Genomic DNA, 14,292 nt, shown 5'->3' with positions numbered 1-14,292 from the left:
GGTTATGTTATTATTGGTCTTATTCAGAGAGAGAACGAGATAGGACTCAGGGATCTCTCTCTGAGAATATAGAAATATATTGGGATGATAGGACAAAGGTAGATTATTAAATCTACTCTTCAACTTAAGGCCTTATTTGTTACTCACAAGATTATTTTTAATTCATTGGTATAGAATTTTGTATACTGATTGCTTACGGAAGGCATACATAGTAAGACTTACAACTGCATACACAGGCCAGATACCCAAAGACCAATGACTTTGGCAAAAGTTCTGAAGCTGCCCATAACCAAACAGACCCTTGAGTGCCCCTGAGTCACAGGGACCTTCCTTGGGTCCAGTGACTAGCTGGTTCCACAGAATCTGGGCATGGAAGCCTTGAACCCCAACCAACTGTGAGCTGATGTTTCTCTTCCTGAGATCTGATTTTACTCTGTAGCTTTTCCTATTTGAATGGAGATTAGGATCTTATCTGCCCTGCTCAAAATCCTTTCAATTTCCTTTTGAAAATTAAAAAGAAATACCCTGTATATTTCTGGTTCAAAATGTTTCCACTATCTCTGCCCCCCCAAACCCCAGCATCTGAAAAATACTTTTATGCCCCACCAGTTTCTGTTTAACTCCACCACTGGGTGCTTCAAAGCACATTTTGACCTCAGGGCTGGCTGTGTGCCCAGCTGCACATTCTGACACCATGAAGCCAGCTAGCACATGGCTGAGCCTCAGCCTGAGACTCCGAGGTACTGAGACTTGGGCATAGGTCTGTGTTGGCTGGTTCAGATAAGGTCGGGAATGTCCCGAGGGTTCACCTGGCAGTGTGTAGGTGATGAGACCTGTAGAGGTGGGGTCTAGAGCAAGGTGATTAGTCAGGGAGGTGTCACCTCCTAGGGGAGGATGTTGATGTAGTTACTGTGGGAATCTCAAAAATGAATCGCCGTAAAAAATCAAAACAACAACCCTGGCCCTCCCTGCTGGTTTCTTGTCTTGCCATATGCTCTGGATCACTTGCATGGACATGGTGTCCTCTTCCACGCTATGACACAACCAAGGAGGCACTCACAGGAGGTGGAAGCAATGGGACCATTGGGTCTTAGGGTTCCTATTGGAGGAGGGTCTCTGCACTGTGTTTTCAGTGCTTGAAATCTGGCTACTGCCTTGCCATGGGCATTGTTAGTCATGTGATGTAAGGAATGTTCCCCAATTACCCCTGATTGGCTAATAAAGATGCTGAAGCCTGTGACTGGGCAGAAGAGAGGTAGGTGGAGTTTAGGTTTCTCGGCTTGGGGTTGAGAGACCACAAGGACCGGAGGAGAGTAGCAACCAGAAGATGTAGCAGGAGGGAGAGGAAGCTGGAGAGAAAGGAGATGCCATGGGGCCAGATGGACAATGAGCACACGGCCATGAGGACAGACTGATGCACAGAAGCAGCCCAGACAGGGCGATGTATGGGCAGGTAACGTGGGATGTGTAGCTGGGAGATAACAAAACAGCTTAGAGGGTTGGTTTCTACCCAGTTCCTGTGCATAAGGCACATTAAAACCTAACAAGTTTCTGTGTCCTTATTTTATAAATTAGTGGGTTAAGGAGTAACTGCCACCACAATAATTATATGAATCAAAGTAAATATTAATAATTATTTTACAGTTTCCAGCCTCCTGTGAACTAAATGACCTTATTTTAAAACAAAGTGCCCAGTATCTCCAGGAGCTGCAGAGATAGTAAAGTGTTTGTTCTGAAAACATGGGCACTGGGTTCAGTCACCAGCACCCACATAAAAACCAGAGCATGGCAATGTGCACCTGCTGTCCCCATACCAGGGAGGTAGAAATGGCATGGTCTCTGAGGTGTGCTGGCCAGGCAGTCTAGCTGAATCAGTGGGCTCCAAGATCAGGGAGAGACCCAGTCTCAAGAAAATAAGATGGAGAATGACTGAGAAAGACACCTACTGTTGACCCCAGCATACACAGAATCAAGCACTTGGCCGCAGGCATTTGTTATAGCCATGGAGAGTAGGCTATATCAGATAGCAAACTGAAGCCCGCATTAAACCTAGTTCCAGCAGCTGCTAGATGTCATTGTATCATTGAAATCTGGACGACCAGCCCTACAGCAGATCTGGCAGTGTGACAGGAGGCCTGTGGACTTCTGTGATGCAGGACTGTGGATGAAGCTAGAGCTGGCTTCCCAGGGGCAGGCATGCAACGGCAGGCCCTGTTGATGCTTCACTAGGGTTCTTGAGCCCGGGGACAGGGGGGTGGGGTGGGGGCAAGCGGGTGGGGGTGGTACTCAGGACCGGCTTTGCAGCCCCAGAGTTCTTACATGAAGAGGATGTGCGACGACGCCCAGCAGTATCAGGCTTGCCCCCTCTGCAGATGTCTGGCTGAGTAGCTGGTACGGCCTGCAGGCAACCGTTTCTGGCTTGTTGGGCATTCTGGGGGGAAATGAGATGGTCTCCCAGCCTGTAGAAAAACATGAGACACCCAATAAATACAGAGAGCTGGGAGGTATCTGGTCACTGACTGCTGGGTAGCATCACAAGGAGATGCAAGAAGTGGGTGTGCCTGAGATTCTTTTGGGAAATGGACATTTGAAAAAAAAATTATTTTTGCTTAGTTTTGCCTTTTTAAGTTAAAAAAATGTTAAAATGTTGCTTTTATTTAGTGTGTGTGCAGGCACAAGGGTGGAGGTCAGAAGACAACTTGGAGCAGCTGGTTCTCTCTCTCCATCTCTCCATCATGAGAATCTGGTGACTGAACTTAGATCATCAGGCTTGGCCATGAGCAAGCACCTCTACCTGCTGCTCCCCTCCCCCCTTTGGTGGTTTTTCCAGACAGGGTTTCTCTGTGTAGCCTCGGCTGTCCTGGACTCACTTTGTAGACCAGGCTGGCCTCGAACTCACAGAGACCTGCCTGCCTCTGCCTCCCTGAGTGCTGGGATTACAGGTGCATGTACCACTGTGCCTGGCCTAAACTACATTTTTTCCCCCTAAGCCATTTTTAAAAAAAGTTTATTTATTTATTTTGTATACAGTGTTCTGCCTGCATGCCAGAATGGGTGGGGCATTAGATCACATTATAGATGGTTGTGAGCCACCATGTGGTATTGAACTCAGGACCTCTAGAAGAGCAGCCAGTGCTCTTAACCTCTAAGCCATCTCTCAAGCCCCTAAGCCACCTTTTTAAAGAGCAGTGACAGAAGCCAGTAGGTCCTACAAGGTGGCAGCTGTACCTCACACTTGGTAGTCTCCTTGTGAATCCACAACACTACCAGGGTTAGCACATGCCTAACGTATAAGGTCATTTCAAGAGTTGTGGATCACTCAAGGCCCCTGATATTTACACCAAATAAGGCACAAACCTCTTCTCCAACAATAACGCTGACTGCGATACCCTGTCCTGTCAGCCCTGAATAGAGACAAGTGAGAGCAAGACCGAGGCAACTTGAGTTCTAACACTGAGTGATGCATGGTGCTGTGCTGGCCCAGTGTTGGTAGACATGGCTAGCAGGTTCTGGTCCAGCCTTGCCATGCCATACTCCTCAGATTTGGCAAGAGACGGTTCTGGGAGAGCTGTCCCTGTCCCTAAGAGACAGGCAAATACTCCAGAGGCTCTGTGTGTCAGTCTGGACAGGGCTGAGGAAGGCTCTCTAGTTGTGTATGTGTGTGTGTGTGTGTTTGACAGCTGACACGGACTCAGCAGGGGCTCAGCAAGTCACAGGATGGTGACAAGCCCCTGCCTGTTTAGGGCCACATCTGGGAAATTGGCTTGCAATAAATACTAACTCCTTATTGTTTAACAGGATGACAAAGACAAGGAGACACTTAACCACCCTGTCAGGGCTGGAGACAACTCAATATGGTGCTGGGGATGCGATGAGTTAGAGGTTGGCTTGGGGGTGGGCCACTCAGTCTCCAGTTCTGAGTTGGGGTTTTTGGGGGGCCAGAAAGAGAAGGAAGCAGAGGGGTTGTAGTTAAGGTAAAGAGGAACGAGAAAACATATATAGATTTGAGACCCATGGGAGATGGAGGAGAAAAAAAAAAAAAAAAGACATTCTGTGTTAGAAGGATCCCTCTGAGGTCATAGTGGGTACAGGACGGCAGGAGGGAAGGGTGGAAGGGGGAGAAAGGTGACTCAAGAGAAGGCCCAGAGGACAGGGAGCAGGGGCAGAGGTGAAGGGCAGGGTTTTGGCTGGCCTGTTGGGTGGGGGCTTTCGCGTCAGTCCCTGGGGCAAGGACAGTCTTGCTGATCCTGGAGGCACTGACAGGGTGCTGTGTTGGGCTGAGGTGCTGTCAGTGAGGTGAAGGCCCCACATTAGGGGTCTAGACCCTGTCCAGAATCTAGGAAGAAGCCGGAGAATAACAGGAGGCCAATCTACTGTGGTGGGGACCGGAGTGGAACAGCCATTGCAGGGAGGCGGGGGGGGGGGGGGGGTGGGGGGCGGATTGGGTCAGTAAATGCAAGAATGCAGTGGGCCCCAAGGGTGTCAAGAGTTGGGGATGGTTAAGTCACCTGCCGTCCTGGAAGCCACTGGCTGAGCATGCAGGGCTGTGGAGCAGTCCAGACTGGTGGAATGAGCTAGAGAGGGCCTAAGTGGGAGGGCACCACACATTCAAGTGAACAGAGAGGCTAAAGGAAGAAGAAGCTGGGCAGGGGTAGAAGACAGAGCAAAGGGGGCTTTAGTGCAGAGATGGGAGCAGAGGGCTGCGAGAATCAGGAGGGTTAGTTAGGTCTGTGCGAAGCACAGACAAGACAAGGCTGAGAGAGGGTAGAGTCCTGTGCCCACATTTACCTCAGCCTTTCTGTTCTTGATGCTAACACAGTATTTATCATGAAAGATTAAGATAAAACAAAGGCCTATAGAATGGCCCCTACCACGATACCCACAGGTGACCACTTAACTGTGATAGCTTCTCAGTGGTTTTTTTTTTTTTAAAGATTTATTTATTTATTGCATATGAGTGCTTTATCTGCAGAAGAGGGTATCAGATTACATTATAGATGGCTTGAGCCACCATGTGGTTGCTGGGAATTGAACTCAGGACCCCTGTAAGAGCAGGAGGCGCTCTTAACCACTGAGCTATCTCTCCAGCCTCTTCTCAGTGTTTTTTTTGAAAAATGTAAGGAAGGGAGGCAGAGGCAGCTGGATCACTGTACGTTCAAGACCAGCCTGGTCTACAAAACGAGTCTAGGACAGCCAAGGCTACACAAAGAAACACTGTCTTGAAAATAAAAAATAAAATAAAAATGCAAATATATGGGTAGAGACGTGGCTCCATTGGCAGAGTACCTGCCCTGCCTGGCAGACAGGAAGCCCTGAGTAGAAGCCCCACCCACTGCACTAAGCAGCATGCTGGTAGGGGCCTCTAATCCTAGCACTTAGACGGCAGAGGCAAGAGCATTGACAGGTAAAGGTTATTGTCCATTATATAGAAAATTCCAGGCCAGCCTGAGCTACTTGAGACCCCATCTCATTATGATGTGTGTCTTTAAGCTCAGCCTTAGGGCAGCAGAGATAGCTGGATTTCTGTGAGCTCAAAATCAGACTAATCTACAAAGAAGTTCTAGGCCAGCCAGGGCTGCACAGTGAGACCCTGTCTCAAAAAAACCAAAAAACCAAACAAACAAAAAACAAAAAACCCACATAAACCACCATGCCTTTTATCTCAAGTTGAGGTGGGAGGCAAATATATATATATATATGCCTGGAATTGATGGCCAGTCTAGCTGTACACGCACTTTACAGTTTGCTTTTCCATTCGGCAATCCACTGTCACACTGTGAGAATCTTCCCATGTCATCAACTATTTGTAATGCTGCTTTGTGTTTATCATACTATTTGTGCTGAATACCATACTTAGGTAGCCAGCTTCCTATATTGGGCATGTAGAAATTAACAAGTACCCCTGCACTTACTGACCCAGAAAGCGCCAGCTCCTTGGATCTATGGGACATACATTAACTAAATGTCCCCAGGGGAACTAGGATTCTGGGTTTATCTGGAAACAGTGCAGAGCTACCAAGGGGTTGTGAATGGAGAATCAAATTCCCTGAGTGTAAATTCAAGAAGCAGACGTGGGGCTTCTGACCAGCGTCACTCGCGGCCCTCAGGAGGCTGGGGGTTCTCTGCATACAGTCACACTCTTCTGTCACACTCAGTGGACCTCTCCATGTCTTTTCCAGTTGCACAGTTTTCTCTGAGTGCTTCTGAGGGTAGGAATCATACCTCACTTATTTTTGGGCCCTCAGGACTGAAATGTTGAATTTGGAGGTGGTGGTGCACAATTTGTAATTCCAGCACTGAGGTTGAGGCTGAGGCAGGAGGATAGTGAGTCTGAGGCTAGCCTGGGCTACAAAATGAGACCTGTCTCAAAAAAAAAAAAAAGTTGTTGAATTCGCCTGGCTGAGGGACTCGTGGACAGCCACTGCTTCGTGGAAGGGGGCAGGGGAACTACAGACCTCTGCAGTGCTCTCATGGCTGGGCAGGCCCATCCTGGCCAAACACCTCCCAGATACAACCTTCAGCCAGCTGAGCCGCACACTGGAAAAGCATACTCAAGGGTCTCTCCGTAGAGCAGGTCCTCTGGCCCAAGAATGAACAGTGTGCCCTTTGAGCTAGTGTTAAATCTGTTAAGATTCATAGTCACCGTGATTAAAATGTCCTTACATCATGGCTGCCTTGCTGTGAAGCTAAGGCTTTGTGTTCTAAAAATGAAAAAAAAAAAAAAAAAAAAAAAAGATTTGTTTTCTTCTTTCCCGTGTCCAACAGGAATTTCACTCATTCCTCCTCCTGCCTCCATAAACAGGACAATGCTTATAAACTAGGGTAACTAGTCCTTGCCTCTCACTATTTTCTAGATCAAAACAAAGAGCCCCTCAAATGTAAGTGACATGCTGGAGGGGAAAGAAAGGCATGCTGATATACTTCATGCTTCTGTTAACTGGTAGGTGTGGTAATGCGGTTGTTCTTTTTAAAATACCTTTCCTGCTAATCATCCCGATGTTTGCACATATTTATGGGTACAGTGCGACATTTGCCGACATGGACACATGGTACTGGTTGTATCAGGGCAACTGGTGCAGCTATCTGTATTCAGGTGTTCTTGTTCGCAGGAGGTATGTGTGGAGGTGTATCTGTTTAATGTGATGCTCCTCAGGTTTCCTGCAGGTTGACAGTGCTGGTTGTATGTGCGATGGAAAAGGACAATATACTAATTTGTGTATCAGTAACTAAGAAGAAAAACCTAGAAACAGAAGCACAAGGGAGATATTTAAACAGAGCACCAATCCACGGTGTGGGCTGGATCAAACACAAATTCCAGGTGTGTACCGAAACTCACAAGAGCTGGTGCTGGACATGGGTGTTCCTGGCAGCTGTGGCACATATCAAAGGCAGGTGTCCCCATCCTGCTGACCGCTACGTGCCTCCTTGTTTATCATAAAGTTATCACACAGTAAAACTGGAAATAATCAACCTGTCCAGCCAGGGGCTAAGGAAATCATGGTGTGGCCAATAAAAAATAAAAAGGTCACTGCGTGTTGAATGGGTAACTGGAGGCTCTCAGCCAGCTCTCTGACCTCCTGTTCACACAATCCTGTTTATAATTTTCCCTAAGTAGGAAAACACAGGTCATGAAGACCCCAGAAGGGACTCTTTTACCAGCCGTGTAGCCTTTCAGGAGGCCCAGAGGCCCTGGTAAGCTGACTGAAGTTTTAGGCCCAGAAGCTCAGGTAAGCTGACTGAAGTTTTAGGCCCAGAAGCCCAGGTAAGCTGACTGAAGCTTTATTTTTCTGTTAAGATGTAGAAACCAGGCTACAGAAAATGTACAGTGCCTGGCAGCTAAAACTGGACATGGCCACAGTCCTCATCTATCTATCTATCTATCTATCTATCTATCTATCTATCTATCTATTTATTTTTCTTGTGTTGGGGATACAACCCAGGACTTCATGCATGACCCAGGCCACATAGTTGCTTTGAGAACATCATCTAAAAATAAAGCTGTGACACACCAATCCCAGCACCGGGACTGGTGCTAGGGGGACAGGACACAGGAATGAACGACAGGGCATAGTTCAAACTAGGTGAAATCACCACTGCTCAGTAACTTTCCTCTGAAATGACCCTGGCCAGCACTGGTCTTTGGAGGTGGCCCTGGGATTCTAGTCACACATTTTCTCCTTCTGGAAGAAACCTAAGTGTGTATGCAGGGATGGGACCTCAACTGTTTTCCCTCCAAAACTCCTCAAGAGATAAACAATAAAGAGAAATGCTTTCCAGTATTAATGTTTTATTATGCACTTTAATGCATATTATACAGCAGTTAATCAAAGCAAAGTTTAAGAAAATAGACTCCCGCCTCCTGTATCCCGAACTTACACTGGGCACCCCGTCCTATGGCCGCCAGGCGTGACTGGCCGACGCAGGGGCTCATCCCCACTCCACTGTACACTGGCCAGCCCTTTCCGACGGGCCTTCCCCGTGTTGGTCATAATCTGGTGGAAGGAGAAAACAGATTTCAGACAGCATGTCCCTAAGAGCCCATCTGGAAGCAGTGTGGACTAAGTGGGAAAGGTTTCCAGGGACAAGACGCTATGCAAGCCAGGCTCAAGGGCACTGAGGAGCTAGGAAGATCAGAATTCAGTTGTATAGCAAGTTAGAGGCCAGCTTCAAAACAAAACAAGCAGGGCACAGTGGTGCACACCTTTAATCCCAGCACTTGGAAAGCAGAGACAGGTGAATCTATGTGAGTTGGAGACCAGCCTGGTCTACAGAGCAAGTTACAGGGCAGCTAAGGCTACACAGAGAAATCCTGTCTTCAAAACCAAAACCAAAACCAAACCAAACAACTTCCCCCCCAAAAGCAACCAACCACCACTACCAAAAAAACCAAAAACAAACAAAAACTGGGGGGTGGGGGTGTTGGGATGGTGCAAGGGCACCGTTCAGATCCTCAGCACCTAAAGGTGGGCAGACATGGTGTCCAGCTTATAATCTTAGCCTGGGACGTACAGACAGGGGACGCCTGGGGTAAACAGGACAAACAGACTAGTGAGATCCCAGAGCTCCAGGTTTGGGGACAGATCATGCCTCAACGTGCTAGGTGGAGGGCAATAAAGGAAGACATGTGACATGTGGTATCAACTTGTCACCTCCAGGTGCAAATGCACACATATGAGTGCACATGCATGCACACACACCATATACCAAAACCCAAAAAACCTAGTAATAAAGAAAACTAAACAGACAAACAAACAAACAAAAAAGGTGCTTAAAGTAAGAGGGTCCATGTTACAGGTTACTCGGGAAGACAAAAGTTATGAGGAAAAAGGAGTCATTTTAGCTTTGTATTGATCACATGCAGCAGTATAAAACTTAAAAAGTCAGTAGAAGAAGACATCAGTTGAGAACAGTAGCTGCTTTAAGCTTTGAAGGTGATATGGGCGAAAAAACAGGTACATTGGACTTTTAAAAAACAAAACATTTCAGCCTGGTGTAGTGGTACATTCCTGTATAATGCCGGCAGAGGGAGGAGGAGGAGGGAGGCAGAGACAGGTGCATCTCTGTGGGTTCAAGGCCAGCCTGATGTACATCTTTTAACTGGGCCTTCCTAAGGAGCCTTCACATGGGATACATATGTCAAGTTTAAGGCTAGCCTGGGGTACTTAGTGAGACTGAAACAAAATGAGGAGACGGTCGGTGTCATGACGTGTCACCAGGGCTTCTTCCAGCTGAGTCTGAGGCTACTGCTGGCTCTCGGCTTCATGGGAGCTTGCTCCTCAGTGCCTCCCATGGGGTCAACTAAATACATTACTCATGTGCCTTTTCAGATGTCCGAGTGCCAGCAATTCATCTGGCACTCAGAGCAGCCACTCACCAGCCATCCCTAGAGGCTAGAGCTTGCCTCCTATCTGCTGGGGGACTTCTCAATGGCCTTGCCTGGTCTGTACCTGTGGACCAGGCAGTGCTCTTCAAGCTGAATTCCAAGGAAATGCCTGGGGAGCTTCAGAGTGAGCAAGGGTGTGGCTCTGCCTCTAGCCCAAAAGAACAGCTTCCATCTGGATTACAGATGGAGGGGCTGCCTGAAGGAAGGTTCTCCCGATGCAAAACATGGTTTTTTAGCCACGCTAAAAAATAATACAGCACATGATGTAGACAGTTTACTCAATGGTAAAGGTTGGTCAGGACAGGCGTGCTGGTGCATGCTTAAAATACTAGCACCGAGGAGGCCAAGGCTGGAGGATTTAAAAAGCGTGGCTAGCCTGGGCTATATGGTGAGAGCCTGCCTCAAAAAATTAGCAGCAACAACAAAATCAGAACAACAAAAATGGTCAACTAAAGCTAAAAAAAAAAAAAAAAAAAGACTTCCCCTGAGTTTTTTTCTTCTTTCTTGCTCCCTCTCATTTTGCAATGCTAAACATAAATTCCTGACTTTACCACTGAGCTACAACTCTTCAACTCTCTCTTTTTTTGGGGTGGTGGTGGTGGGTGTCTATGTAGTTTACACTCTCCTTAAACTTGCAATCCTGCCTCAGCCTCCTCAGTTCTGAGATTACATCCAAGTGTGGCCAACATGCCTATCTAGCATGAATTATTGTAAGAAAATATAGGAATGCTTCAGGGCAGGCAAGCTGGGGTAAAGTGGGTAAAGGCGGCCATGACAAGCTTGGCAACCCGAGTTTGGTCCCCAGGACCTACATGGTGGAAGGCGAGAAATGACTTTCATAAGTTGTCCTCTGACTTCCACATGTGTGCTGTGGTATGCACATGCCCACACAAATACCGTCTCTCCCCTAAAAAATACAGACCCTATCTATCTATCTACCTATCTATCTATCTACCTACCTACCTACCTACCTATCCTCTTTGTACATATAAAAAAACCACCTGGAAGCACCGTACTCTGTTAGGTGACTACTACTCACTCCTTCACCAACAGAATAGTATTTTGTTGACACAGTAATGTGTCTAATTAAAAACAATTCATCTTCTCAGACTCTCTAGAAATTTGGGGGTCACATGACCCTGTTCTGACTCATAAGAAATGGAGGACACCAGAGTGACATTTAGGGAAGGCACTGTTGGGGTGGGTGTAGCTGCCTTGCATGTCTGGCCTCTTCCTGACTTTACTACAGATTTGTGGCAGTAGCTTGTCAGTCATCTCGCGACCAACAGACAACCAACATGTACTTGATGGCACCGAGACAGAGGCAGAGACACTAAAACCCAAATTTAAGGCTTTTGGAGGGGTCCTAGTGATACGGTTACCCACCCCCCCTCATCCGCAAGAGTAGAAACATTTGACCGCAATCAGCTAATGCTGCTGTCTGTCCCTTTGACTCCCTTTGTCACTTCCCCTTATGTCACTTGATGCTGGAATGATCAAAGCAACTTCTTAGTTTGCCAAGGACACGCTGAGCTTAGCAGGAAAATGTATGATTCAGTCATGTGTGGTCAAATACTTGGCTTTCCCAGTGTAGGGACTATGTTGTCCGAGCACGTGCAAAGAAACAAGGCACGCCTGTGGGCCTCGCAGGTGGAAGGTGGTAGAATATCATTCCAAAACAGGCCACTTTGGCATACAGTTTTTTTTTTTTAATTTTTTAATTAATTTATTCTTGTTACATCTCAATGTTTATCCCATCCCTTGTATCCTCCCATTCTTCCCTCCCTCCCATTTTCCCATTATTCCCCTCCCCTCTGACTGTTCCTGAGGGGGATTACCTCCCCCTGTATATGCTCATAGGGTATCAAGTCTCTTCTTGGGGCATACAGGTTTTTTGAGCTAAAGACACTTGAAAAAGAGCAGATGTAAGAATTGTCTCTGATTTCCCTGCTTTTCTTCATAGAAACAAAAGCTAACTTCATGTGACAGCTGACTGACTCTCCTGGATCAGAAGAGGCATTCCTGCCTGGGACTCCATGGGCTAAGAGAATTTGGTCCAAACACATCTTGTTAAAATATTTATCACCTTTTTTTCTATGAGTAGAAAGCATTACAAACCCATCCTAATGTGGTTGTTTAAAAAAAAAAAATCACACTTTGTGAATATAAAATAGCTCTGTTTTAAAGGGGAGAATTTATTCTGTGCCAAATATCGTGGTTCAGGATCATGGATTCAAATCACCCTGAAGGAGTGACATAACCTTTTACAGTTACAGAGAGTAAAACCAGGAATCAGTGTCTTTATAGTGTGTGTGTGCGCTCTGTGCGTGTGTGCATGTGTGTGTCTCTGTCTGTCTGTCAATAGGTGGGAGGGCTAACAGGATTTTCTATTGGTCTCAGACACTGTCTTAATAAAAAATGAGGTCTTTCCAGTGGAAATCAGATGCTATCGTCACTTCATTTTTGGTTTTAGAGTCCCTCCCTGGAGCTAGAGATTTGTGCCACACACTTGCCGTTTCACTGAGCAGTCGGGAGGATGACAGCTGAGACACAGAGGTTGATGGGAAATGGCTGGTAAAGGAAGTAAAGTCACTAGGGGTGGGCACTGAGTTTTCCATGCTGGCCTGCCTATCACCGTGCTCCCTGCCATGGTGAAACTGTAAACAAGCTCCTAATTATATACTTTCTTTTATAAGTATCTTTGGTCATGGTGTCTCTCAACAGCAATTGAACAGTAACTAAGACACAAGGTATGTTTGTACAGACTTCTCTTGCTTCACCAAAATTATGGGCAAGCATCATGCTGGGTGTGACCACTGCCATTCTCTTGTAAGCTTGGAAGGGTAACTTAACTCTCCTCTTCAGCATTTGGCATGGCCTGGCTCTTTGGTGCAGAGGTGCCGTGTGTTCTGATAACACAGCTCTTTTGGGGTAAGGGCTCAGCAGAGCAGGTACCCAGGAACAAATCAACTCCCTTCCAGGCCTAGGCACTTGGGCAAGCCCTCCTGGGCACACCCCTTCCCTTCCCTGCCCCAAATGCCTGTATTGGTTTTTAAATCAATATGCACAGTAGTAGTTTTGGACATGGCAGGGATTGCAGGAAGGTCTCAGACAAGCCCTGCTTTTTTTTTTTTTTTTTTTTTTTTGTTGTTGTTTTTAAAGATTTATTTAGCTGGGAGTGGTGGTGCACACCTTTAATCCCAGCACTTGGGAGGCAGAGGCAGGTGGATCGCTGTGAGTTTGAGGCCAGCCTGGTCTACGAAGTGAATCCAGGAAAACCAAGGCTACAGAGAGAGAGACCCTGACTCAAAAGACCAAAAAATAAAAAAATTAAGAATATTTATTTATTTTTATTATGTATTATAGTGCTCTGCTTCCATATACACCTGCAGGCCAGAAGAGGGTATTAGATCACATTATAGATGGTTGTGAGCCACCAGATGGTTGCTGGGAATTGAACTCAGGACCTCTGGAAGAACAGTCAGTACTCTTAACCTCTGAGTCACCTCCCCAACCCCAAAAGCTCCCAGTCTCTTGATCATGGCAGCTCTTATCTGAAGCTCTTATTACAAATAGTTCCATCTCTTCAGAGTCTTTCTTTGTAATCTCCACAAAGGCAACTGCTGCATTGTGAACTTCATCACCATTCTGCTAGGTCAGGGAGATAGTCTTCAAGATTGAGGTTGTGCAATTCATTTTCTTATGAAATGTTTCATAAGCGAACATCTTCAGGCAGCCTGAGACCTCTGCTGGGTCCTACTGCCTCTCACTGAAAGCCCCAAGTCATGACTCCCAGGTGCAGACACTCCAGAGAAATGCCTGTGACTGTGGTCAGTGTTATAGTTGGACTGTGAGATGCCCTCACAGGCTCATGGTCCCTAGCTGGGGGCACCCTTTTGAGAGGTTGTTTAATTTTTGGGACACAGGGCCTAGATGGCTGGTGCAGCCTGGCTATTGGTGAGCCTTGAAGGACAGCCTGGCTCTGCTTCTGGTCTCCCCCACTTCCTCGCAACAATAGGAACGAGCCATGCCACAAGTTCTAGACCAAGCTGTGGCAGCCACTATACTTTCCCCTTGTGCTAAGATGGACTGCATTCTCTGTACTGTAAGCCAAAATAAACCTTTCCTCCCTTGTGTTGCTTTTATTAGCTACAAGTCACTAATACACTAGCTTCCGTCATTTGGCACATGTACTTACAAGATGTGACATTAAGTTCTTTTATGCACCATGAATGCAAAGGGCAAGATAAAACCTTTCCCTTAAAATCCTTGGCGCACAATCGGCTGCAGGCTGGTAACTTGAGGTCACAGGTCTGGGTGATAAAGGGCAGCTTAGAGGGGCTTTAGGAATGATGGAGGCACCAGCAATGCACACGTGACCTCAGTGACTACAGCTCTACTCCAAACTG

At 46.8% G+C, this 14,292-nt stretch overlaps 1 protein-coding gene across 1 annotated transcript in view; it reads right to left on the bottom strand.

Annotated features, from left to right (window-relative positions):
• The window catches only part of Armc9 (armadillo repeat containing 9), a 140,644-nt gene that overhangs the window by 25,557 nt on the left and 100,795 nt on the right, over nt 1–14,292 (bottom strand). Inside the window, exons 21-22 of the mRNA XM_051154240.1 lie at nt 8,377–8,492; nt 2,320–2,459 (exon numbers count right to left, since the gene is read on the bottom strand). Of these exons, the coding sequence (XP_051010197.1) occupies nt 2,320–2,459; nt 8,377–8,492 (256 nt within the window). The remainder of the gene's footprint in view (nt 1–2,319; nt 2,460–8,376; nt 8,493–14,292) is intronic.

Source organism: Acomys russatus, chromosome 12, assembly GCF_903995435.1.
Source record: "Acomys russatus chromosome 12, mAcoRus1.1, whole genome shotgun sequence".
Classification (NCBI taxonomy): Eukaryota; Metazoa; Chordata; class Mammalia; order Rodentia; family Muridae; genus Acomys; species Acomys russatus.
Note: the sequence above shows the minus strand (reverse complement) of the source record. Positions and strands in the feature narration are given on the sequence as shown.